The 24,796-nt window shown below is 40.2% G+C and overlaps 1 protein-coding gene across 1 annotated transcript; it reads right to left on the bottom strand.

The window, feature by feature from the left end:
* Window positions 1–1,391: 1,391 nt before the first annotated feature.
* epb41l3a (erythrocyte membrane protein band 4.1-like 3a) lies at window positions 1,392–24,487 on the bottom strand. The gene is made up of 22 exons (XM_085363253.1): window positions 24,407–24,487; window positions 22,845–23,018; window positions 22,577–22,681; window positions 22,463–22,505; window positions 22,313–22,388; window positions 22,100–22,221; window positions 21,912–22,008; window positions 21,741–21,828; window positions 18,332–18,376; window positions 17,439–17,591; window positions 15,535–15,632; window positions 15,158–15,333; window positions 12,941–13,045; window positions 12,712–12,839; window positions 11,280–11,327; window positions 11,160–11,189; window positions 10,872–11,048; window positions 9,265–9,687; window positions 5,408–5,503; window positions 2,870–3,511; window positions 1,807–1,905; window positions 1,392–1,481 (listed from the first exon to the last, which is right to left on the bottom strand). Exons 1-22 carry the CDS (start codon window positions 24,485–24,487, stop codon window positions 1,392–1,394), a joined length of 3,096 nt encoding a protein of 1,031 aa, XP_085219379.1.
* Window positions 24,488–24,796: the final 309 nt, after the last annotated feature.

Below are 24,796 nucleotides of genomic sequence, written 5' to 3'. Positions count from 1 at the left end.
CCCACCTTAGAGTGTTGGGGAATGAGATGTGGGGGAAGGCTTATATAAGTAAATGCTTCAGAAGCTGATTCATAGTGAAGGTCCAGTGTAGGTTGTCTGTTGCTATGGAAACACGTCTTTCTCTCCCATCTCTGCGCTGCATGTGAAACTTTCAGTTAAATCTACTCATCTAGTCACACTATCGAACTAATGCTAACTCAGCCATTGGTTCCACCCCCTGTGAGACAGGCAGGCGATGCTGTATATATGTGTGTCCATGCATGAATGTGTGTCCAAATCCTCAGTTCATCCATGCTCGGTGGATGCTGCAGCCAACAGTTTTGTTTCTGGCAATGCACTCTATACTAAACCCCTTGGGCGTCCAGATTCAGTCCTGAAAATGAGACAGAAGGAGCAGTGAGACACACTGTAGTTCAAAGATTCCATGGCATTATTCTCAGAACAGACCCTGAGACTGATATTTACAGTGTGGAGACATTTTTATTCTTAGATTATCACTCTGATCATGTCTATGCTAAGCTAGTTAAGAAAAGAGCAGACTGATGTTAAGTGCATGCTAGCATAGCTTAGTATGTTAGGAAAGTGTAGCTCTGTAGCATTGTGCTGTGTGATCAAACTGCATATTTCAGAGTGGCCTTTTATTGTGGGCAGTCTAAGGAAGCGGTCTCCAACCTTTTTTGCGCCACGGACCGGTTTATGCCCGACAATATTTTCATGGACCGGCCTTTAAGGTGTCGTGGATAAATACAACAAAATAAAACTAGTACCGGTACCAGAAAAAAGAAAATTTATTCATAACACACGTGAAAAGACCCAGGAAAACCGAGTTAACGATAAAAACGATAACAAAATCACGCTGAAAACCGATAAAAACCCTGAAAACTATACATTTCACTGAGCCTCAACTCTCGCGGCCCGGTACCAAACGACTCACGGACCGGTACCAGTCCGAGGCCCGGGGGTTGGGGACCGCTGGTCTAAGGCACACGATATTCATGCTGTCTAATCAGCACCTTGACATGCCACACCTGTGAGGTGGGATGGATTATCTCGGCAAACGAGAAGTTCTCACTAACACAGATTTAGACAGATTTGTGAACAATATTTGATAGTAATGGGTCCTTTGTGTATGTAGAAAATGTTTCAGATCTTTAAGTTCAGCTCGTGAAAAATCGGAGCAAAAACAAAAGTGTTGCGTTTATATTTTTGTTCAGTGTAAGACATGCATGTTAGGTGATTCCAAATTGGTTGCAAATGTTGTGGTTAATTGCTTAAAGTGCATAAAATAAAATGCTCTGTGTATGAGTGAATGAAGCTTGCCGTTTTTTTTAACTTTTTAACAACCCTTCTGTCCTCATCCCTTGAACACACCATTACAGAAACAACAACATTCAAGCTACCTGGTTGTGGTCAACTTCTGTATCTCCAGAAATCACAATCCTCTTTTCTATTCTGGTTTCAGAAATCCCCCCTTTTGCCATCTGAAGAAGAAAAGGGAGAAACATCCGAATTCAGTCAAGCGTCTTTATCTTTCATATATGTCTTCTATGCCTTTTCTCAGCTTTTTAATGCTGTTTGTAAACCCTTAATAGTTTCAACAAACCTTTTCAGCCATGACAATATTACCATGGTTTGCAGTGGGATTTCTTAGGTTATGGTTTTACCATGGTGACACGTGTGGGGCTCATGTAGTAGCAGTAGTGCTCCCATAGTTATCATGTCATTTTGTTGATGGGTGTGTGGTGGTATTGCCATGGCAGTAATGTAAATCTTGCGTATTATGGTGGTACCTTGGTCCTGTGTTACCTTGGTGATGTGAGTGGTGGTAGTGGTGTTGGAGGTCTCGGTAGTGTAGCTGCGTGAGCTCAGCAGCAGACCAGCAGGAGTATCAGATTCTACTTGGCTCTGAAACAAGTATGAACATCAGCCAATGAGGAAGAGTAATAACCAAATACCAGCACATTTTTGTACTGATGAAAAATAAATGTTGAGGATAAAACACAGGATGTCAGTCTGGGGAAAAATATTTATGTATCCATCTATTTCTGGTACTACTCATATTAACTACACATCTTTTGATTGATTAAACTACGCAGTAAACTTTTACATCACTTCAAAGTAATCCTCTGAATTCTTTTCACCTAATTAAATAGTACAAACTGACCTCTTAAACTAAACACTTAGTCTTCCTCATTCCCAGAGTGTTTATCTTCCTAATCAATGTTGCCTCTTAAAAGAGGCAAAATTGAACCCTTTACAGCCAGCACCAGCACTGGTTAAGACATCCTGAGGTCTCAAACTGAGTGTTCTTGCCTTTATCATCTTAATATTCTGAAACAGGTAATGCTGAGCTAAAAGGGGGTCTAGTTCTTAGCCAATGGTCATACTCTAGTTTACAAATTAATGAATTTTGTCTTCACAAACTAGCCACTGAGCCCATAAAGTCACCAGGAATAAATAAAATTACTAACATTAAGAAGCAAGAGAGCCGAGGGAGGTTTTCCCACAAACCTCTTTAAAACCACTCATAAACCTTTTGCAGTCGAATGAGATGTTGCTTGGTCTCCATATTGACTTCCCTTTCAAGACTCAGAAGCTATGCCCATCTGATATACAATCTATGTTTTAAGCAAAATTAGGAAAACGGGAAAGTCGGCCTAGAGTTTGAAAATATATCAAACTCTCGTCTGACTGACATAATATTTCGATGTATTCATGTGAACAGAGGGTAGATTAGATTTTAAGGAAGAAATGGGCCAAAGGTCACTGGGTCAGGTGGGGTAGGTGCAGTTTCAGGGTGGTGAAATGGGGCAAGGGTAACTAGTATAGGAGTCGCAGATGCCATTTGGGCAAGTGTCTCAGGTGTTACCTCCTGTAGTGGTTTGAACTCATCGTCATCCCTGTGGGCAGATGGTTGCATCTGATGGGCCAAGTGCCTGGATGTGGGATGGAGTAAAGAGGGCGGAGGGGAGTTTTCTTCAAACTGCCACCCTCCTTCATCTTCCTGTGAGTCGTCTGAGTCTTCGTTGTCAGTGTAATGCAGAGTCCCAGGTGTTTGAGAGTCCAGGACAGAGCTAGCTTGCTCCTGTTCACAAAAGCTAACTGCTATCTTGTTGTTAATGTTATCCTGATTAGTGTCATTAGCGTTGGGGGCCTGAGTCTCTCTGACTGCAGCTTCGATGGCCTCCTCCACTGCTGCCTGTACCAGCACACTGACGGCATCCTCACTAATCTCACTAGCATTGTCATCGCTAGCCTGGCTGCTGGGCTCGTAGCTAATATCATCATCATCATCATCATCATCACTTGTTGGACTATTAGCCCGACCATCATTAAAACTGTCACAGGCCCATTGCTGTGTGCTATCGTCAACACCTGCTGGGTTGGCTGGTAGATTACTAAAGGGCATGCCCACATGACTTTCTTTTGCTACCTTTTGCTGGTCCACCATTGCCTCGTCCTCGTCATGTGGCTCTGTCACCAGCATTATTGTCTCCACCTTCTCTGAAGTCTGAAAAACGAAGTGAAATCACAGAACATTAGGTGATTATTTTAACAAGTGATGTCTCCTTGATGAGAGTGCTGCACATGTGTGTCATTCTGCTGCAAACCGATTTGAAGGACTGATGTAAATGGCAGTTCTTTGTGAATTGAATTGAACTGACCTTCTCGAAATACAGAGGTTAAGCAATATTTGGTGATTATTCATAGAGTAGGAAATGGAAATGACCCCACCAGAGTCCAAATGCTGGTGGTGCTGGAGATGGCATGACATGGACATAACAGGTTAGCTATGGCATAATATATGAAAAGAGTATCGACATAACTAACTGAAAGGAGTATGGTGTAGAAAGGACGGAAAGCTGTTGAAGGCCAGGAAATAGAACAGAAAGCCTACGATGAAGGTTTGGTAAACAACTGCCTGCCAGTTACCCCAGTACCCCTCAAAACATGTCCACAGCACTATATGTGTGTAGAATTTCACCAGCTATAAAACAGCAAGGACCAGAACTTTAAATCTGTGCATAAACCTTTTTCAAATGAAACTGTGACCAGCAGATTGGGTACTGAGGAGCCTCGACTGAGTAAGTGACACACATGACTTTACTTGCTTACATTTAAATTATGTGCCTCTGATATTAGTTTTGAACAACCACGCGCCACTGCCAGCTAATTTTATCAGTGAGATGGACTGTACACTAAAGTGTGATGCAGTAAAAATCTGAATATGGGCAAGCTGGAAAAGATGACCTGTTAAACAGGGTTGTTGTTTGCAGTGTGGAAACACAAGTTTGTGAAAGTGAGATCAGAGAATGAGGCGATGTAGGATTTTGAAATTTACAACATAGGTCCATCTTCTAAAAGTCTCAGATGAATTTGAATTTTAGTGACCTCGACCTCATGGTGAAGGTTCTTTCAGGTACATGCACTAGAAATCTTAGACCAGTTCAAATCCTGGTGACCTTGTCACCTCAATTTACGTATTTCTTTCCCAGAGCTGTGAGACCATTTTATGGTCTTTAACAGCACAATTACAATTCTTACATAAAAATAAGTCATGCATGGTCTAATAACAACAAACCTTTGTCATAGTCCACGTATCAAAAGAGCTACAAACAGGTGATCTTTTAATTCATTTGCTGGAACGTGAACACTGAGATGAAAAATGTATTCTTGAATTCTTTATAATTAGACTCTTAATCAGTGCTAGTTATGTGTTAAGCTCGAACTAGTTAAACTGTGCACTTCAGGATCTGAGGATTTTAAATTAATTTATTTTACTTATAATATTTTTGTGAATGTGTAGCCTTGAAAATGAAAGGACAGCTTAGAATAACCAGAAACCACTGAGGTGAGTATGATGGGTGAAGCAGCTGCTACAGGGTCATGGAGCAGATCGGTATCAGGGTTGTTCTTTATGATCTTGCTAGAGGATGCAGGGGAGTGTGGATGTCTTGCAGGGATGTCATAACAGCCTGGAGGACATGAATCAGATCAGTACTTTTGGTGAAGGGACAAGGAGAACCCATGCTCTGCTTATGTCCTTAGTGTTAGAACTCGGACCAATAATTGTGGCAATGGAGGGTTCTTGAGAAGCTGAGATGATTTGTTGCTCAGAATGCACAAACCTGGAGACTGAGACTAGCTTTTGAAACTGTAAAGCATTGAGATGGGATGCTGGATTTCTTTTACTGGCTGAGAGAAGCTGCAGTGAGGAGAACTGATTGTAGGTTTGACAAGATGCAGTGCTGGTTCTCATACATAAGAACACTGAGATTAAATCCACAGAGAAAAGAGACTTATTAACTCACAGAAGGCAGGCAATAAAATACCTGAAAGAGGAGTTAAAGAGAGCCAGACAAAAATACAACTGGACAACAAGGAAGACAGCTAGTGAAAAAGGCACCTTGAGCAGGTCGTGTTCTCTGAAGGTTTGTTGCTCTCTGGCTGATTTCAGCAGAGCTGTCAGCTCAGGAGACATATCATCAAATGTAGGTTTAGGCTGCACATATCAAACACACAAAAAACAACAGTTACAGTGAAAACAAAGAAGAAACTTGTAATTAAAAGTCTCAAAATAAAACTCCAGCCATGCAGGGGACACTGTGGAGCCATGGTGGGCTTATTTAAAATAGCCTTGAATTATGTTGATATTTTCCTATCTAAAGCCTCCTTGTCTTCCTGCCTCAGTTTCCAAAATGCATCCGGAGGAGAGGACCTTGATGGAGGAGCTTTGGGTAAGAATGTACAAGTATGTCTTTGTTAATTATAATACCACTGTTAGTGGTATTATAACAAGGTGGAAGCAGCTGGCAATGACAGCAACTCTGTTTTAAAGCAAAATCAGAGATTCTCATAGTGCACAGAGGTCGCCAACTCTCTGCAGAGACAACTAGTACAGACTTCCAAACTTTATGTGGCCTTCAGATTAGCTCAAGAACAGTTCATAGAGAGCTTAATGGACTCTCTAGAGTACCAGATGGAGTGGTGTAAAGTGCATGGTCTCTGGAGTTACAAATCACACTTCTCCATCTGACAATTTCAACTGATGAGTCTGAGTTTGGCGTTTGGCAGATGCGTTTATGGTGTGGGGTTGTTTTTCAGGTGTTGGGCTCGACCCCTCTTCTTAAGTAACTCTTCAGACATTTTGGACAATTTCATGTTCCCACCTTTATGGGAACAGTTTTTGGATGGCTTGTTCCAGCATGATTGTGTGATTGGCCACACAATGATCACCCTTGATGTGATCATTGTGTGGCCATAGCTCTCCATTTTGTGGTTGGTCACTAGTATGCTTGATTTACTGAACTTTTTGGATTAAAGTAACTTGTTGTGGTATAGGGCCGCTTGTATGTGACTGTTTGTGTGGTGGAGACACGCCCACACAGGCACCTTCAGGAGGAGGCCCTGCTAGGGCTGTAACAACCAGTAAACAATGCAAGGTTCACAGAGCCATGGATGAGTGATTTTGGTGTGGAGGGACTTGAACGGCCTGCACAAAGTCCTGAGCTCAACACGACAGAACAACATGAATTAAAGTGGAGACTACAAGACAGTCTTTCTCATCCAGCATCAGTGTCTGACCTCACAAATGCACTTTTGGAATAATGGTGAGAAATTCCCATAAACACATTCCTAAATCTTTTGGAAATCCCTTTTAGAAGCCAGGCTGACACAATGTCAGAACTCTGCTGAGCCAAGTATTCCTTTAGCCTTAACTCATGTAAAACAGCTAATTCATATGCAGAGGAATTTTATTTGAAGAGTTACAGTTTCAGAGCTCATCACAGCACAGAAACAGCTTTAGTGAAGGTTAAAATGATCTTTTTGTGGCCTCTGACAGTGGACTCATCTCTGTGCTTGTCCTGCTAGACCTCAGTGCAGCATTTGATACTGCAGACCATAATATATCATTACAGCGATTAGAGCATACTGTAGTCAATATCTCTGAAATTAGAAACATCCTGTGTCAGAGTGATGTTAGGCAGTCTTTTAGGCTAGACTACTGTAATTGATTATTAACAGGATTTCTTAAAACATCCTTAAAAAGTCTTCAGTTGATTCAAAAAGCTTCAGCAAGAAAACTGACAGACTGGCTTACTTGTGGTTGCTATATTAAGGCTTATAGAAAATATTAAATTTCCTTTAAAAGAACATGAAACAGAGTTTGTCCTGAAGATCTATATTTCTTAATGATGCTCATTTGGTAAATAGACTGGTTCTTATATAGTGCTTTTCTACTCTTCTGAGCACTCAAAGCGCTTTACACAAGCACATTTTTTCTAGGTGCTTTCTAAGTAACATTCACACACACTCACACTCCGATGGATGCATCGGAGAGCAATTTGGGGTTAGTATTTTCCCCAAGGATTTTGGCATGCACACTAGGGGAAGCCAGGAATCGAACCACCAACCTTCCGATCAGTAGATTACCTGCTCTACCACCTGAGCTACAGCCACCCCTTTGGGAAAGTTCACAATATAGTAAACTGTAATGTCAACTAGACACTGGGGTGGTGTAGCTCAGATGTAGAGCAAGCCATCTATTAATTGAAAAGCTGGTGGCAAATATCCTTGGGTAAGTTATTAACACCAAGTTGCTCTTATTCATCCATTAAAGTGTGAATTGGTAAATGTAAATGTTAGAACTTATACATAAAAACAAATGCTGTTGTGAATGGGTGAATGAGGGATGTTGTACAAAGTGCTTTGAGTGCTCAGGTAGAGTAGAAAAGAGCTGCATAACAACCAGTCCAATCATTATTTACATTAATAAACAATGAAACAAAAACAAGACAATCCCCACCTAACTAGTTCTTTCTCTTCCAGTCTTCATCATCTCCCCTCAGTTCTAAGCACTCCTCATGAGGCTTCTTAAACAACAACGTTACAGGATTAACAATTAGTTTTGACTTTTAAATAAAAGGATTACGGGTAACTTCAGAATCCCTAAGTTTGCTTTAAGAATAAGTCCAATTTGCTCTAAGAGAAAAGTGTCTTTGGCTCAGGGTTGGATACTTTTTTTGTTCCAACTGAATTAATTGATCAGTAGTGGTTCTCTTATCAAAGTGTGCCATGGCAACACCAGTGGAACTGAGCCACTTTGGTGACAAGGTTAAACTTGCATTTACCTTGCTAAACTTCTAATCCTGCTTTGTGGTACAGGCCTCATGAAGTACTGAGACAACTTATTATGAAATCTCTCATTGTGGTGGATTTGTGACTTGCTGTCTCTTTGCTTACACCTCGCATGGACAGGAATGTTAATAAAAAGGCAGCAGCTTCCAACAAAGTAAAAAAGCATTACAAAGTCAAAGTAACCAACCAAAACAGAAGTGAAAAATAGCAGTAAAATGGAGTTAAGCCACACCCCCAAGCTCACGAAGGATAAATAAACAACAACAAACAGAAGAAAACAACTTGAAAGATCAGCTTCCTGTTTTCCATTTTGATCAAAGGAGAAGACACAAAATGGTTTCTGGGAGGAGGTGAAGCAAGAAGCTGGGCAGAGTTTAAACTGAACACTGCAGCTCACAGGTGCCGCTTCCTGGAGAAGAAGGAAACCCAATCAAAAACAGAGAAGGACCAGCACCACTAGATTGGATAAGCTCTGTTGTGATTGATTGCTACATACTCACTGACCATCTATGGCAGACAATGAAATAGGATGAAAGCACTATAAAAACAGTAATATCAACAAGTCACACTTTTCCATTTAAGTTTTATAATTTAGAAGATTTGTCAGCATCAGGACACCGTCGCACATTTCTTTTAGATGGGTAGATGAACCTGCTGGAATCATGTAATCTTTAAATAAGAAAAACTTTTGGTTTTTTAAAACTACCTGTCAGCAACAAGACCGTCTAAGACACACATTACGTGGAAATCAGCTAATGCCACAAAAGATGCAAAACAACCAGTCACAACAGAGCAGAACATCCATTATGATCTAATCCAGCATCAATTGTGATTAAAATCCTGTAATCAATTTTTTCTGATGGAAAATCAACTTTTCTGCAGCATCTCCTTTTCAGACCACCAGGAGACCTAGTTCACCAGGTGGAGATCCTGGTCTCCTGATACTCTGGTCCCTCAGATATCTACAGTCTTTTGGAGCTCAAGACATTCAGTTTGAACTAGCTCAGACGAGCCAGTGTTAAGCCACGCTTCCTGTGTCAGTGCTGCAGAGGTTAACATTTTGCTGCCAGGTTGTTGTTTTCATGCTTGTTTTCATGCTGACCACCAACCAACCAATCAGCATACCACTGCTGCCATGAAAGGTGATTTCCTGCCAGAGATGGGGCTTAGCTTGTCCAGTGAGGATGTAGGGGTGGCAGGGAAGGACTTCACAGAGACTCTGGCCCCACAGAAGTCGAGACCTTCAGCCACACTAATCATTTGTCTGTTGTCAACAGCTGGCAGGTCCGAAGGTGAAGTCGGAGTCTTTACCTCAGGGATGGCAATCAGCGGTCCCTCTGTGATGTCATCGTCAGCAGTGAGCTGTGAAATGTGTTGAACTTGTTGGCAGGGTTTGACACTTGCTGTTGTCATGGTAGCATCAGAGCTGTCATCCATGATCGTCATGGTAAAAACCCTGCCAGAGACTGTGCAGTAAGTCTGCCCCACTGTGTAGCTCTTCTTTTTGAATGGCCGAGGAGGAGCTTGGTTTGTCATGAACCCGCCCTCCTGGAGCGCACAGGTAAGCAATATTAAATAAGCACAGACTCAGCAAGAAATCATGTGACATACGAGACCAGTTTCCTGAGCGCAAAAGAAAGATATAGCCATCATGACAGCAATAATCCAGTCATTTTGGACTTTAAAGCATAACACCTGATTTGGTTGCTGCCATATTTCTTTGTTTTTCCTTTGTTTGATTGTTGCTAGAAGTTACTATGTTTTGTTGAGAGGATGTAGTGGTTAGATGTAGTGTTATAAACAAATAATATAAACAATACAAGCTTCATACATACTGTAAATGGCATGAGTGCTACTGGCTAACTAGTGCTAAATTACAGACTAATAAAACAGTAGAATTTCATTCTCTGAAACTATAGTGAAACTGGTTGGGCTGTAACACAATACACAAATCCAGTGGGAAGGCCCAGTTTCATGACTCAAAGTAGCAGCGGTGAAGCCAGACAGATGCAGATCAGCTCTGTCTGCCTGTGTGAATGTTGACGGGCAAGATACTGAACGCCATCTTTCTCACCAAGGCTTATTCAAAGTTTATTTGATATTACATTGAGGTTTTATTCAAGTTCCACCAGTTTCAGCTTAAATTCTACTGTTGTTGAGCTGAAGAGCAACTAAACTTCTAGGAAGTTTCTACTGATCGTAAGGGTCATAAATTAATCAGCTTTGAGATACAGATCAATATTTCCCGTTTATAACTGTCAACAGGAGGTAACAACAAGCACATAGACATGTGACCTGTAGATCTATTTTCACCTCCTGCTATTGGGGGTTTTCCTCGGGGCTGGTTAACTTGGGCCCATGAAGAATTTTCAAAACTATTGAGACAGTCTAAATGTCTGCAACCCCGACATCTGAAAGATAAGATTGGGATTCGTTTCCTTATCAACATGCTAACAGCAAATTGGGATAATGGCACCGGCTCCTGTAGTGCAACACTTTTATGCAAGTGAGCACAGCTTTACACACACATTACCAAAAAAAAGGTACCTGAAAAAAAAAAACAGTTTAACTTCAAAGATGTGTATTGTAAATATTCAACCCACAAACTGTGGCAATGTACTACATCACAATTAATGGAAAAAATTCCAAGTCACAGCACTGAAACAACATTTACCAACTGCAGGTGTCTGTGAACCCAATGCCACAAGATAACCCATCCATGACTGTCTCACCTCATCGGGCTCCAGAGGTTCAATCATTGGGGAGTCATCGACCCTTCGGAGAGGTGACGAGGCCAGACGCTTCTCCCACTCTGTCATTCCTCCTCCTTCTCCTTCTCCTCCCTCTAAAAAGGAGCGTCTGAGGGCGCTGATGGTGCTCTGAGGTTTCTGCATCTCCTCAGGACTACCCTAAAGACAGGGCAGAGAGGGGGGGGGGGGGGGTGTAAGATGAGACAGAAGACATCAGTGAGGACAGAAGAGGGATCAACACATATGAAGAAAAAATAGTTCAGGTGTTACCTGAGTTTTCAAATCTTCATCTTGGTCAGACTGTCAGATAGATAGGTAGGCAGAGAGACAGGTTATGTTAACAAGTCTTTCCACAATGGAATTATTAACCATACGATCACAGATGTGTACCTCAGTAGCTGTCAGGTCTTCGTCCACAGCAGTATCAGTTAGCTCAGTCTGAACAAGAAAAAGTAAGTAAGCAAAAAAACCCAAAAACGTTTAAGTTGAATTATCAGTGCAAATATAACCTCCAGATCAAAACCAGTTAGTTCGCCTTCTGCTGTGAAATGAAGTGTGGTAGGATCTGAAATAGTTTCAAAGAGCAACTTGCAGGTTTGGGACCTCAGAGGGAAAATTAAGCAATGAGGCAAAAATGCACATATTGAAATAATCCTTTTAAAGTTGTTTTTGTAGCAGAGTTTCTGTCCACCTCTAAAATCAGCTTGACTGCAACAGGAGAGAGAGTAGCTGATGAGGTCGATATCAGCAATAGGAAATGGGTTTTTGTTAAACTGTGTCTCTCACCCACCCATGACACTAGTGAAAGAACTACACCAGCTATTAGTATCATACAGTTCTGGCTTCTAAATTCTAATCAAGGCTTCTTACATCCAGGAACTTAAATTAACCGCGCATGTATTTCTTTCATGACTGAAAGAAAGTCCTTTCTTCCCCTGCACAAACCACCAAATAACTCTCTTGCAAACCATGTAAAATGCATGTGTTCACTTCCAAACTGATTCCTAACAAATATTATATGCAAATAAAGAGAATCTTTTGCCTGCAAGCTGCTCTTTAACCGAGGATTCAAATGGTAAAAACATCTACTTTTGTAAAAACTAAATATAAAGTTGAGCACATAGAGAACTTCAGTAGGAATGTCAGATTATTATTACGTTTGTATTATATGTATTTTTCTGATTTTACCAGCTGCTGGGAGTAACACAAACTTGATTTAATGAGAAGGATGGCACCTGTATGGGGTTAACACACCATTTTAAATGTTTGTGGGCCTTCATGGTTTCATGGTTCTGGATGATTTTGACCCAGCATTTTTAGTTTCTTGGATTTTGCTACTATTCTGTATCCTATGTTTCAGTTTAATTCTGGTTAAGAGTTTAGTGTAGGTTTTGTTCAGTGTCTGTGCCTGTTTGTGCTTCCTGTTTTACTTTGAAAGTCCGTGTCTCATGTCAGTGTGTCTAGTTTTGCTTCCCTTGCCTCGTTAAGTTTGATTTCTCCCAGCTGTATTTAAGCCCTGTGTTTTCCTTGCCCTGTGTTGCGTTGCACTCACATTATTGTTTCGTGGTTCTGTTTGTTTCCCAGTTTCTAAGTTCCTGTCCCCAGTTTAGTGTTTGAAGGTTTTGGTTTATTTTGTAAAGATTATTTCCCATGAAGAATTTGTTTTCCCAGGATTAAAGCTGTGTTTAAGGTGGATCGGGGTGTAGGTGGGTCCTACACCCTACCTGCCACACAGCACAACATCAAACATGGGGCCCAAAATCTAGTTTTTCACACAGCAATAGAAAACTGGTCAGATTGGGTTGACAGGTGAGACAATTACTTTGGTGTCTATTTTCTGAGGAGTGAGAGTACTCTGCTGTGAAATCTCTGTTTCTTTGTTTTCCTCTTCCTCTTCCTCCTCCTCTTGCTCCATTTCATTCACATTCTCCACTTCCTGCACCTCCTCAACTAGGGTGACATAGGAAAAAAAGAGAAGTTTGTGCAAGGTCTTAGATAATTTGACAGATTAAGTATCTGGTTCAAGATCAACCACAGACATTGTTTCTTACCTTGAACTTCACTGCTCTCTTCCATTCTCTTCTCAGGTGTTACTGTTGTGATGAGGTCACTGATGGCGATGGCTTTAGATGCTCCATACAGCCCAGAACCCATATCTATATACACACACAGAAGTGCACCAGCCCTAATGTCATCACAATAACATCAACAGGTACAACAGTAAAGACAGCAACCACTATGATGCTCATTCAAGCTGTGTTTGTTCTCATCAGCAGCAAAGCATCACGACTTCTCTGTCAGAGTAATGGCACACTCAGCCAATTAACAGCTCAGGGTGCATGCACAGTAGCCTGGGCCAATCAGCATTCAGAACCACCACCAAGCCATGACCGCATATTATTTTGAATATCATGGCTCATTGAGCTCTGTTAGCTGTGTGGTTAATGGGGCTAATAACTAGTGTCAACATAACCGTGCACTGAGACTGATAAATTCTGTCAGATAATTATCTGGACATCAAAATATTGGCAACAGGTTTATTTGAGCGATGTGGTTGTTTAACCTTACATGTGACAAACATGTAATAGTCTTGCATTCTGCTGAAAACAGGATGCAAGTCTGAGGGCATGTGAGCAGAATGAACAGAAATGTACAGCTGTTATCAGGTGTATCGGAGTGAAGCAGAGTAACCAAGTACACGGCATTCCTGAACAAGCTGAATAAAGCGATCGGAGCCCAGTCACAGAGCAGTACCACAGCAGCCAGTAGCAGTGCAACTGCAGTATTGAGCACTACCTGTGTGAGTGCCACCATTGACTTTTGGGGAAGCTGTGATGGCTTGAGAGACAATCGGAGAGGAGGTAGGTCCAGTCTGTGAAGCTGAGAACCAATCACAAACTGGTCAAATACTGAGGAAGAATGAACTAATCAGTCAGTGCTGAACCTAAACATAAGGCTAATGGGTTAGTGAGGTATGCTAAACCTAGAGTCAGAGTTCTTAGCATCAGGATGGTTGCTTGTTTTCAACCTGGCTAGAACTGTAGAGTAACCTATGCTGAACAAGTTTATCTTTATGCAGGTTTATAATGGCTCTTTTTTTGTTGTTGTTGGGAGTATATAGGAAACAAAAACAGGATATAAATACAATAATATACCCCCATTTAAACCAAAAAAAAGCAAAAAAGATTTTCTCCTGGACTGTACATACAAATTACACTTAAAATTATGCAGTAGGCATAGAGCCAGTACCTAACAGTCTTCTTCATATAATTCATTTCAGTCTGATTGAAAGAGCGCCAATTCACAGCAGCTGTTGACTCAATGTCCCACAATACTGGAGAGAAAACTCCAAAGAACAGACAATCCTATGTGAGCAAGTACTTGGTGACAGTGTGGAGGACGAACTCCCTTTTAACTGTCCGAACCAGGAAGGGCAGCCATTTGTCACAAACAGTTGTGAGGTAAGGGGAAAGTTAAGAGGGGGGAAAAGTATAGGTAGTAAGCATAAAACAGAGTTTATGGTAGAGAGAAGACAAACTCACAATACAATGCAACAATGAAACCCATTATTCCAAATGACTTGTGCTGGTCATGAGCAGTTTGCTACTGGATTGAGCAAAGGATGTGTTCACATGGTGAAATTTGACTGTGGCTCACTGCATTTGTGCGACAATTGGAAAGAAAGAATGACATGGAGCATACACACATAGAAAACATAGACACAAACCTTGGTTCAGTTACTTAACCAGCTGTCAGCACAGTGCATACTACTCCACACAGAACTTTGATAATACTGCTCAAGTCATTTTGACTTTGCTGAGCTAGCTAACACAAAAACATATCCATATGTTTTTGTTATGTGGCTTCACAAAAATCCAGTAACCAAGATTACAATTAATACTTATAAAACAGCGAGTACCATATTCATATAAATGGACAATGTTGGTACAACATTAAAAAATATGGACTGACCTAGTTGGCCTTGGAAAGAAAAACAAACTCATAGTTCAAATTCCCCATTCCTCCTTTGTAGTACAGGTCTAGTACTCGGAATATTCCAGTAAATACAAGGAAAAATTTGACTTCCAAACTTGGTACAGTTGGATGCACTATTGCCACTAGTATTACTACTTGGACCAGTATGATACAGCTAGAGCTATAGTGACCAGTTCTCTCATTGCAAACTGTTTACAATGCGCAATACTAATAACCCATATTAACCCTGTTAGCACTCTGGGAAACATAACTGATGCAGAATTCACGAGTACCTCCATCTAAACTGCGGCTCAACATGCTCCTCTTGCTGATACATCGTGGGAAATGCGGTGCTGGTCTGGATATCTGAGCACTGGCTCTGCGACTCTGAATCTGAGTCCGACCGCTGTAACGAAACTTTGAACCCAGAGTCAGGAACTTCTTAGGAGTTTCTTCTGGTGATAATAGCCTGAGAGAGGAGAGACACACAGGGAAGAGAATAAGATGGAGATGAGCAAGGGGAGATGAGATGAGGAGAATTTGAAAAACAAGCACACAGACAGGGTGGAGGGCAGACCAGAGAGAAGTAAGGAGACAAAAGATGGCTGTCACAAAACTGATCGCATGATTTCTGAAACAAACCACACGTTGTGACATGATCTTGACTGACCTGAAAAAGGAGTGATGTTCCACACACACCTTCCAGAGTCTCTTAGCAGCTCTATGGTTGAACAGCTTAAAACCAATGGTGGACTCAAACTGCTCGAACTGAAGACGGGGAGAGACAGATTATTTATCAACATCTTAGCTTTAAAATAAACCCATCAGTAGGTGTCACTCTCGCACATCCTATACCAATATCACTAAACTAAATTCAGACACATTTTGAATGTGATGTCTGAATAAGGTGGGGTGTTTCTGGTTTACAAGCCTCTACAACATTCTTGCAGGTCTGGAGCAGTAACTCTGGACGGGGAGACTGGAGGCGGGGTTCCTCTTTTCAGGAAAGAGGCCCAGAGAATGTGTTCCAAATTTCAGGGGATCATACGTCTTAGTCTCCCTGGAATAATCTGTGCCAGGGTCTCAGGGAGGAGTGTCCGTCCATCAGTTGTAGTGATTAAGAGCAATGGGTGTGGACCAGCTCTTGACCTTACTCAAGTGTGCACGGGAATTCAGCAGTGGCTGATGGACTCTGCCAGAGCTGCTCTTTGTCAAAGATTCTCTTTGTAATTTTTATGGAAAGAATTTCTGTGTCCAGCCAAGCAGCAGAGGATGGTCTTAACCATGGTCTGTGGTCTAGTCTTCATATGATGAACTTCAATTAGCAGTGAAGTGGTGTGTATCTGAATATAAACCACACTGGTGAGAAACATCCAAGATTAAGGCCCTGGTCCTCAGATAGAAAACGGTTCCACGCCCACTCTGGGTTTGGAGTGAGTGGAAGAGTTTTATCATTTTCAGCTCTTTTTTTTGTGAGGTGGGAAGAGTGGAGGGCGGTATTGACAGACAGAAGGATCTGCAGTAATGTGAACACTCTAATCTGCTGTTGTGGTGTGTGACCTGGCGTCCACATATGTGGACATCACATTTTGGGTTATTTAGACCAAAATACTCAATTTTGCTCTGCAAGGGCCTGATATCCTTTTACGAGGACATTATACTGCTACTGTTCTATCAAAATTTTAAACGAATATCCTCATATGTGGCTCTTATTTTTCTTAAAAACAAAAATAAGGTAAAAAAAAAAAAAAAGCTGGTAATTCTTTGTTTTTGCATTCATCGGGCCTCAATATGCCCAAATATCAAAGAGAAATTAAAAATGCATGCTGTGGAAAAGTTCAGGTCTTAGGAGGTTAAATCAAAACTTTTGATTTACTGGTTGATCTACGTTCCAGTGTTCACCTATGGTGACAAACCAATAAGCTGATACAAGCAATGTAAACAAGTTTTCTTTGAAGTGTGTCTGTGCTTAGCAATAGGATGAGCAGCTCAGCCACACTTGTTTATTTGTAACCAGGTTAAAAGTGACTCCCACATTGCGCACTGTGCAAACAGTTTCACTCAGGATTTAGAGTCCACTGTAATACAGACACAGCACTAGAGAAGTTTATGAATGACCTAATTCTTTTTAAGCAGGAATACGCAGCATGTTTATTTTGCCACTCCCTGAATTTTTTCAATCTTTGAAAATTATGTTTTTTGCTCATTAATAATAATAATAAGTTTTATTTGAAAGCACCTTTCAAAACACTCAAATTATTATGTTTATGTTTTTTGCTAATTATGAGACGTAACCAAATGCTATCAACTCAAGACCATTTATTTTAGAAAACTGTTGTAAAATAATGAGGAAACAGTCTACACCTGGATATGAAATGGCTTCTCATTCAGTGGTCAAACTATGCTTGAGCATTTTGCAGGGACTAAGTAACATTACAGAAACATTACGCTGCTGAAGTATAGCATAAGGGTCAGTGTAACATAGATATATCAACATAGATGTATCATAATACTCTGTTTAACAGTGAGTGAAATAAAGCCACCTTGTGGCCAGTCATCAATGTGTGTTCTTACCTCTCCTGGTCGGATCTTGATGTAGAAGTTGTTTCTTTTGTACGAAATCTTCAGGATCTTTGGCCACGAGAACCTGTTGATCCTCAGTCTATCTCTGTAGACCAGCAGACCACTATTGCACACACCCAGCATAATGGCCACACCCTCTGAGTCCTGCACAAATACACAAAAACACCCAAGCTAACACAGAACTCTCCAGTCATGTTTATCATTGTAGATGGCTCCTAAAACCAAGAAAGGGTTTTAAAATATTTTCGGGCACTTAAATTGGGATTGAAATAACACTTTTGGGAGAAATGAATCGTGCTTATTTGGGAAGCTATTTGAAGCAGTAGCTAAACATCTTTCTAAGTCAATTCCAGCAGTCTGTATTACATGAAGATGCAGCATCACCAGTTTGATTTAAAAAAAAAACAACAAAGCTTAGAAAATTTGCTTATTTGGTTTTTTCAATGTTTTTAGAGGTTCTTATGAAGCCGCTGTTATTTTCCTTTTCGGTGCAGGTCTGAATCTGAGTTGAGCTGTTGAAATCTGCGGTTCTCAGTTTCTGTTGAAACTATATCGCTCAAAACTTCTTTAGACTGCAGTTCTATCTGGACACATGAGAGATTTAAACTGTGATTACAGCTCTGAGAGAATCAGAATATCAAGTGTTACATTAGACAAGCAGCCTCAGTTTTCTCAGTTGCGTCTTTTAATCAGCACTACTTGATGCTTAAAATGGGAGCATGGGGGTGGATTTAAGGCTTACTGTGAAGTCAGGAGCTGTTTATGAATAACTAACTCTACACAAAAACAGTAACATCCAGATGGAAATGTTTGGATTAACACACACATACACATTTAAAATACAACCACATATAAACACGCCTACACACAGGAAAGAGTCTTACCTCTGACTTAGCTGAAGACAGGCAAACAAAGCCGCTTCCTATCATCTACTCCATTCAGACAGACAGACAGATGACAAACAAATAAAAAAACAAACAAACCAAAAAACCGAGCAACAACAGAACAGCTGGTCTAAAGTTATACCAGTTTTATACCATTACAACACCATTGTACATAAAAACATTAAAGGGTAATGCTACCGTCCCTGCAAGCGCTAACCATCAGTGTTTAGCTTACTGTCATTCAGTGCAAGCAAGTTTCTTCATCTTTGTGGTGCTCTTTGTTTAAATGAAGCTGCTCACTGATCACATGTACATGCGCCACTTATAGCATGTTTCCATCAAACAGGATATCTTAGACAGGTGCACCTATCTCCTACGGAGCATAATAACACCACGGCAGCAAAGATTTAAGTAATGACTTCAATGATATTTAACAACTGGAAAAATACAACAGCGCGGGAGTGACGACTTTGTCTCTTACAGCCCGCAAAATTCTGATTTTGTGAAGCACGTCATTTCATTTTACACGTTATAAATTTACAAAAGAGAATTCACAGACGTTGCAGCCTTGCTGGAGAAAAAAGTGGTTCTCTCTGTTTGTCAAATGGTTAATAACTGAATACAGCAAAAAGGTAAAATGAATTATCAGCATGTGCATGGACTTCTGTGCAAATTCACATCCAGTCTGCAACACGATTTTATTAACAACCAGTCACACAATTTCTTACTTAACTTACCAAACAACGTACTAAGCCTAAAGGCCCTTCCACAATTCAATTCAATTCAATTTTATTTATATAGCGCCAAATCACAACAAGAGTCGCCTCAAGTAGAGTTACTGGGAGAGTTTTCTTAAGTTTTTTTTTAGAAATGTATAGACTAAAACTCTCTGAGAAGATGTTTGTGTACACAGATACATTTGAGCCATAGACCTTGGCCAGTATGTCCAGTCATTTTGCAGTTTTTTGCCTCATCTTCATATTTGAATCCACTAATTCTCCACCCTCAGCTTCAGAAGTGTGCTCTTGTTCAGATGCTCTGCCTTTACTTCTATGCAATATTAGGCAGTGTCAGTGTTTAGCAGTCATTGGCTACTAAATTTTTATTTATTTTCCTATAAGTGTTTGCAACATATGAGATCCTTGCTATCGTTCTCCATTATATCAAAGAAACATGTAAAAAATAAAATAAAATAATGTAAATGGTAAAGTGGTAAAGTCAAGGGGAAAAAAGGCCTGTTGTTCTTGCATCAAGATTGGCTGGACACCCATTGAGTGGAATAGGTCCCAGCCCCTCTGCAATCCTGAAATAGATAAGCAACTATGAAAATGGATTGATGTATGAATGACTCAGGAGAACTAAGTAAGTCGAGATGGATTCAATCATCCAAGATAAGTGCACATGCTCGTGTCTTATAATAAATCCTGGAAACCATGATCAACAATTCTGTGATTGCAGGATTTGAGCTTTGCCTCAGCAAAGCACAAACTCCGTGGGAAATAGGATGAATCATGGTAAAGGTGGCATAAAAAAACAAAGGCAAAAACGAGAAAATTGGGGTGACAAAAAGTAACAATAAGATGAAAACATAGTCATTATATAATTGGAATTAATTACATTTAATGGCATTTTCCTCTATAGCACAACAAGTATAAACTGCTGAAAGAAAGGGAATGTCATAAGTTTTGTTTTTTTTTCTGGTAACATGGTGAGGATATTACAGCTCAAGCACCTGGTTTTTTTTTTTGTTTTCATATGAAGTTGGCTTGTGTTTTTCCTTTACACATACAAAGTGATGAAAAATCTGCACAGGCCGACAGTTGTTCTGCCTGGAGCAAGGCCTGTTGTCCCAAAGGAGCTATGGAGGAGACAAAAGCTGGAGCTAAATGGAGAGCTAAGAGGAGCATATGTCATCATGGGGATTGTACACTCACATTTCCTGCACTGTGGTGTGACCTTTTTTTTTTTTAACAGAGAGTTAATCTGAAGAAATGTGGAGGGATGGCACTAGCAGATAAACGTGGTATAATTCCAGACAAGTGCGGCAAAGTGATTACTCTGTGGCCTGAATATTGAACTGCTAGCTGTGGGAATTTTCTCCTGTCATTGCTCTGGCTGTTTGAATTCAGTTTGAATCAATATACTGGTTAGATTCCTCCATCAACTGGATATAGAGGTCATCTCCAAAATCCTCCAAAACTGTAGCTGCACTAAATGGTAACACACACGCACACACACGGCAAAATGACACAAAATGCAGAGAATGACATCCATTCTTCAAAAATGTCATTCTGTGATGTGTGTTTCATACACAGTGAATCAGTGGAAAACAGCCTTGATGGAAAAACCATTACTGTCAACAAATATGCACACACATGCATACAAACACACTCACATGTAATTGACTCTTGACAGGAACTGGGCCATCCATATTGATCAGATTGTTGGGTCCAGAAACCAAAACACACTGTGTGCTTTCATATGTTCATTCAAGGACGAACACAGTCTGAGCACATTTAATAATCGTGGGGTCAGGATAAAGAAGACGAACAGCGCTTCAATCTAGTCGAATCTGACAACTGACATCAGTTAAAATTAACGGTCGAAGCCTCTGGATCCTAGCTTGGCTACCAGTAGTTAAATCTGTCATTTTCTTTCACATATACATGTTTTGTTCAGTGAAATCAATAAGTGCTTTGCACCTGACCTGGGAATCAGCTGATTTTACACTGCTTAAAACATTAAATAACCACTTTGAAAACATATCAAATCTCAATATAAAAAATAAAGCATGCTGGTTGTCAGTTACTGATAAGGCCTGGGTAATGTGTTGGGAATGAAAGGATCAGCCTGCAGAGGCCTGAATTCAAAGACACCAGGAAAATCAAATTCTGTCACATAAGCTCAGGATGAACCAGCTCTCATCTGTGAAAAGCTAATACCAGCGGTGGCCCTGCCAGTTCTGGTATTCTGTGGGAAATGCCAGTCTCCATGGTACCGGGCAGTGAGGACTAGAGGACGTCGGGCCGCCCTCGTGACAGCCTCACCCTTTAAGAAAATGCTTTCTAAAGACCTGAACGAATCATGAATTGCTGTATCACTACAACATCTATTAAGAATATAATGTTGACACCTGTGTATTTATGAACTGCTGGAGTCGTTCCATTTCATTTGTAAATGCTTCATAATGCATAGCTAGTCCTTGTCACACTAAATAACTGGTAGCTGCCTGAATTATCTATGACTTGCAATATTGCTAAGTATTTAAAATGCCTCAATTTTATCTGTGTGCAGGTGGAAACATGCAGGTTTGGTATAGATAACCGATCACTATTGTGATGATTTAGGGTAGAAACTAAGTTGTTGCTATTTTTTAAATAACAGGGCTTACTGTCAACAGTGTCTTTACCTTTGCATGATGGAGGTCGACTCCATACATGGAAAGTTTCTTTACATTTTCCAGGAAATGCATCTCTGCTTCAGCTGGAGTCATTCCTCTAAAAACACAGTCATACACTTAAAAACTTTTGCTGCTCTGAATATTGACACCGTTTAGAAAAAAATATGTGCGGTGAACAACCTGTAGGTTTTGTGCAGCTCTGTGATCTTCTCTTCCATTTCTTTAGTTTGATTCGGAGCAAAGCACAATTCACTGATGTAGTCTGCACCACAGTCATCTGAAATATGTAAACAGACGCACGAGCGGTCAGAGTGAGAGAGAAATGTGGACAGAGAGGTCACAGTAGTATAATAGGGCAGAGTGAGTACCGGGATCATAGTCTCCAAGCTCTGATTGGACTGTGTAGGAGCCGAGGATGGTGTGAGTTGCAAACGAACAAGGAAGACGACCAGAAACTATATCCTGTCTGAGCTGGAGACACAGGAAGTACCTGAAGGCAGAAAAAATTATCAGCGTCATCATACATGGAAACAAGTGAGACATGCAGTATAAAGCTTTGATTGACAGGTGTGTGAGCCTACCTGGTGATGTCCTCAGACAGCTGTGCAGGATCAGGAGGGTAAAACTTCACATTAAAAGAGAAGTTCCAGGGAACACCTGTGAGACACACAGCGATGAGTTGTATAACACACAGGGTTAACCTGCCCAACTTGCTGTGGGACCATACTGACCTCTGACCTGCTTCTTCATCTCCTTTCCTGGATCCAACCAGTTCTGCAATGAAAAGGTCAGAGGTTAGAAAGACAGGTGGAAGACAGTAAACAGATGGACGGGTGGACAGGTACCTTGTTATTGTCAGCATCTCTGAAGGACAAAGCGAAGTAGTCTCTCTCTAGCAGGTTTATGTGTTCACAAACCTTCTCAAACAGCTGCAGACCTCGAGCTCGTTTCTAAGCACAGACAGAAATAGGTCAGTGATTTTACTGTTTGTCATTTTGGGCTCTCTCCCTCCTGATTGTTATTTCTGTTGTGATTTATATCTTTTATCGGTACTCCATCTGTCTTCACTCTTTCCTCATCTCCATGCCCCTTTACATGAACAAGCCATCTCACCTCCACGGTGCAGGTGAACATGGAGCCATCTAGCAGGGTCACTCTGGCCTGCATTGTTCTAAAGCTCAGTGGGTTTCTAGCAGGAGAGCGAGCAATCCAGCTGCTTGACGACAGGTTACTGGCTGAGTCCTCTGCCAAGGAGCCCTGAGCTTGGGACACCCCACCCTTCTCACCCTAAGGAAGCAGGAAGTGATGTTTTCATTTCATTTCATTTCATTTTTATTTATTTCACACTTGGTACTACAAATCAAACAAAACAACCACATCTTCTGTCAACAAAACACAACAACCATGTGTGAAAAGGAGCAGGAAGAAGAAAATATTCTTATTAAACCCTGCCCCCTATCTACCATCGAACTTATATCACCGGTGGGCACCAAAAATCAGGAACAAACTAATATTAACATTTCTCTCCGGTCGAATCCCAAACCAACATCACATTCATTCGCATTCTTCATACTGAGTTATCGTTTTAAACATATAACACTTTTTAAAACATTGTAAATTTATACAATTCTTTAAATTATAATGAAGTGAATTCCACAGTCTTATACCCCTAACCGTTGTGCTCATTAATCTTTGTGTAGTCCTGGCAAACTGATGTTTAAAATAAAATTTCCTTCTATTTTCTTCTCCCCTGGAACACATCAAAAATACTCTTTGTAACTTAAAAGGCAAAATATTATTTTTAGCCTTAAACATAATTAATAATGTCCGTAATTTCACTAAATCTCCTAATTTTAATAATTTTGATTCTATAAATAATTTATTTGTATGTTCTCTATATTTAACATTATGAATTATTCGTATAACTTTCTTCTGTAATAGGTTTAAAGGTTTTATGGTATTCTCATATGTATTCCCCCAAACTTCAACACAATAGTTGATATATGAAAAAAACAAAGAAAAATATAAAATACGCATTGTTTTATAATTTAATAAATCTCTTATACTACCCAAAATATAAATACTTTTAACCATTTTCTTTCTAATATGTTCAATATGAGATTTCCATGTCAAATTCTCATCCACTATTACACCCAAAAAACGAAATTCAGTAACTCTTTCAATCAATTCTTCCTCTATAAACATAATGACTTTATCCTCCTTTACACGATTGCCAAATATCATATATTTCGTTTTTGTCAGATTCAAAGATAATTTATTTACATCAAACCATTTTTTTATTCTTAACATCTCAGAAGTCATAATTTCAACCAAGTCTTTCAAATTCTCTCCAGAGCAATAAAAATTTGTGTCATCTGCAAATAAAATCGAATTTAACCTTTTAGATACGTCACAAATATCATTAATATATAAATTAAAGAGTTTAGGTCCCAAAATAGAACCTTGAGGAACACCACATACAATCTTCAGTCTTTCAGAAGAATTGCCAAAATAATAAACATATTGCAACCTATTCTCTAAATAACTCATTAACCAATTCAATGCTACTCCTCTCACTCCATAGTTATACAATTTAGAAATCAAATTGTATAACTATGTCACAGCAGTATTGATCTCATGATGTTTACTGATCCTTCTATCCTTTGTGTTTTTACCTGTTTCGGTGTGGAGTGGTTGGCAGCTTCAGGGAAAGACTCCGCCTCTGTGGGCTGGGCTTCACCTAGCTCTGTCGTCATGGTGAGTCACCTGCCATATATTAATAACATGGTTACCATAGAGTTTTGTGGTGTTAAAGCATGAGAAAACACTGTCTGAATGTCACATAAACGCTGGGTTCAGATATAGTAGTAATAAACATTATAATGTGGTTGAAAGGAGTAGAAAAGGACCAAATAACTGCTGGCTCAATTTTTTTTTTTAAAAGGTAAATGATAAGCTGTGTATGTGACACACTGCATTTAGCAGTATTTTCACACTTTAACAATAAAGCATCAAAACGTCACAAGTTCAAATATTGGTGATGTAGGATAACCAGTCAGTGTTTT

Source organism: Diplotaxodon limnothrissa, linkage group LG9 (assembly GCF_057381915.1).
Source record: "Diplotaxodon limnothrissa isolate DT_005_m linkage group LG9, D_limnothrissa_male_GT1.1, whole genome shotgun sequence".
Taxonomy (NCBI): domain Eukaryota; kingdom Metazoa; phylum Chordata; class Actinopteri; order Cichliformes; family Cichlidae; genus Diplotaxodon; species Diplotaxodon limnothrissa.
This window is presented reverse-complemented; position numbering and strand designations above follow the sequence as displayed.

What these genes read in the sequence shown, in the direction of transcription:
- epb41l3a (XM_085363253.1), bottom strand. Translation starts at nt 24,487, where the DNA reads ATGACGACAGAGCTAGGTGAAGCCCAGCCCACAGAGGCGGAGTCTTTC. An exon ending in ATGAAGATTTGAAAACTCAG is followed by an intron (nt 11,049 to 11,159) that starts GTAACACCTGAA and finishes CCCTGTCTTTAG; the next exon opens with GGTAGTCCTGAGGAGATGCA. An exon ending in CCACCACTCACATCACCAAG is followed by an intron (nt 1,482 to 1,806) that starts GTAACACAGGAC and finishes TTTCTTCTTCAG; the next exon opens with ATGGCAAAAGGGGGGATTTC.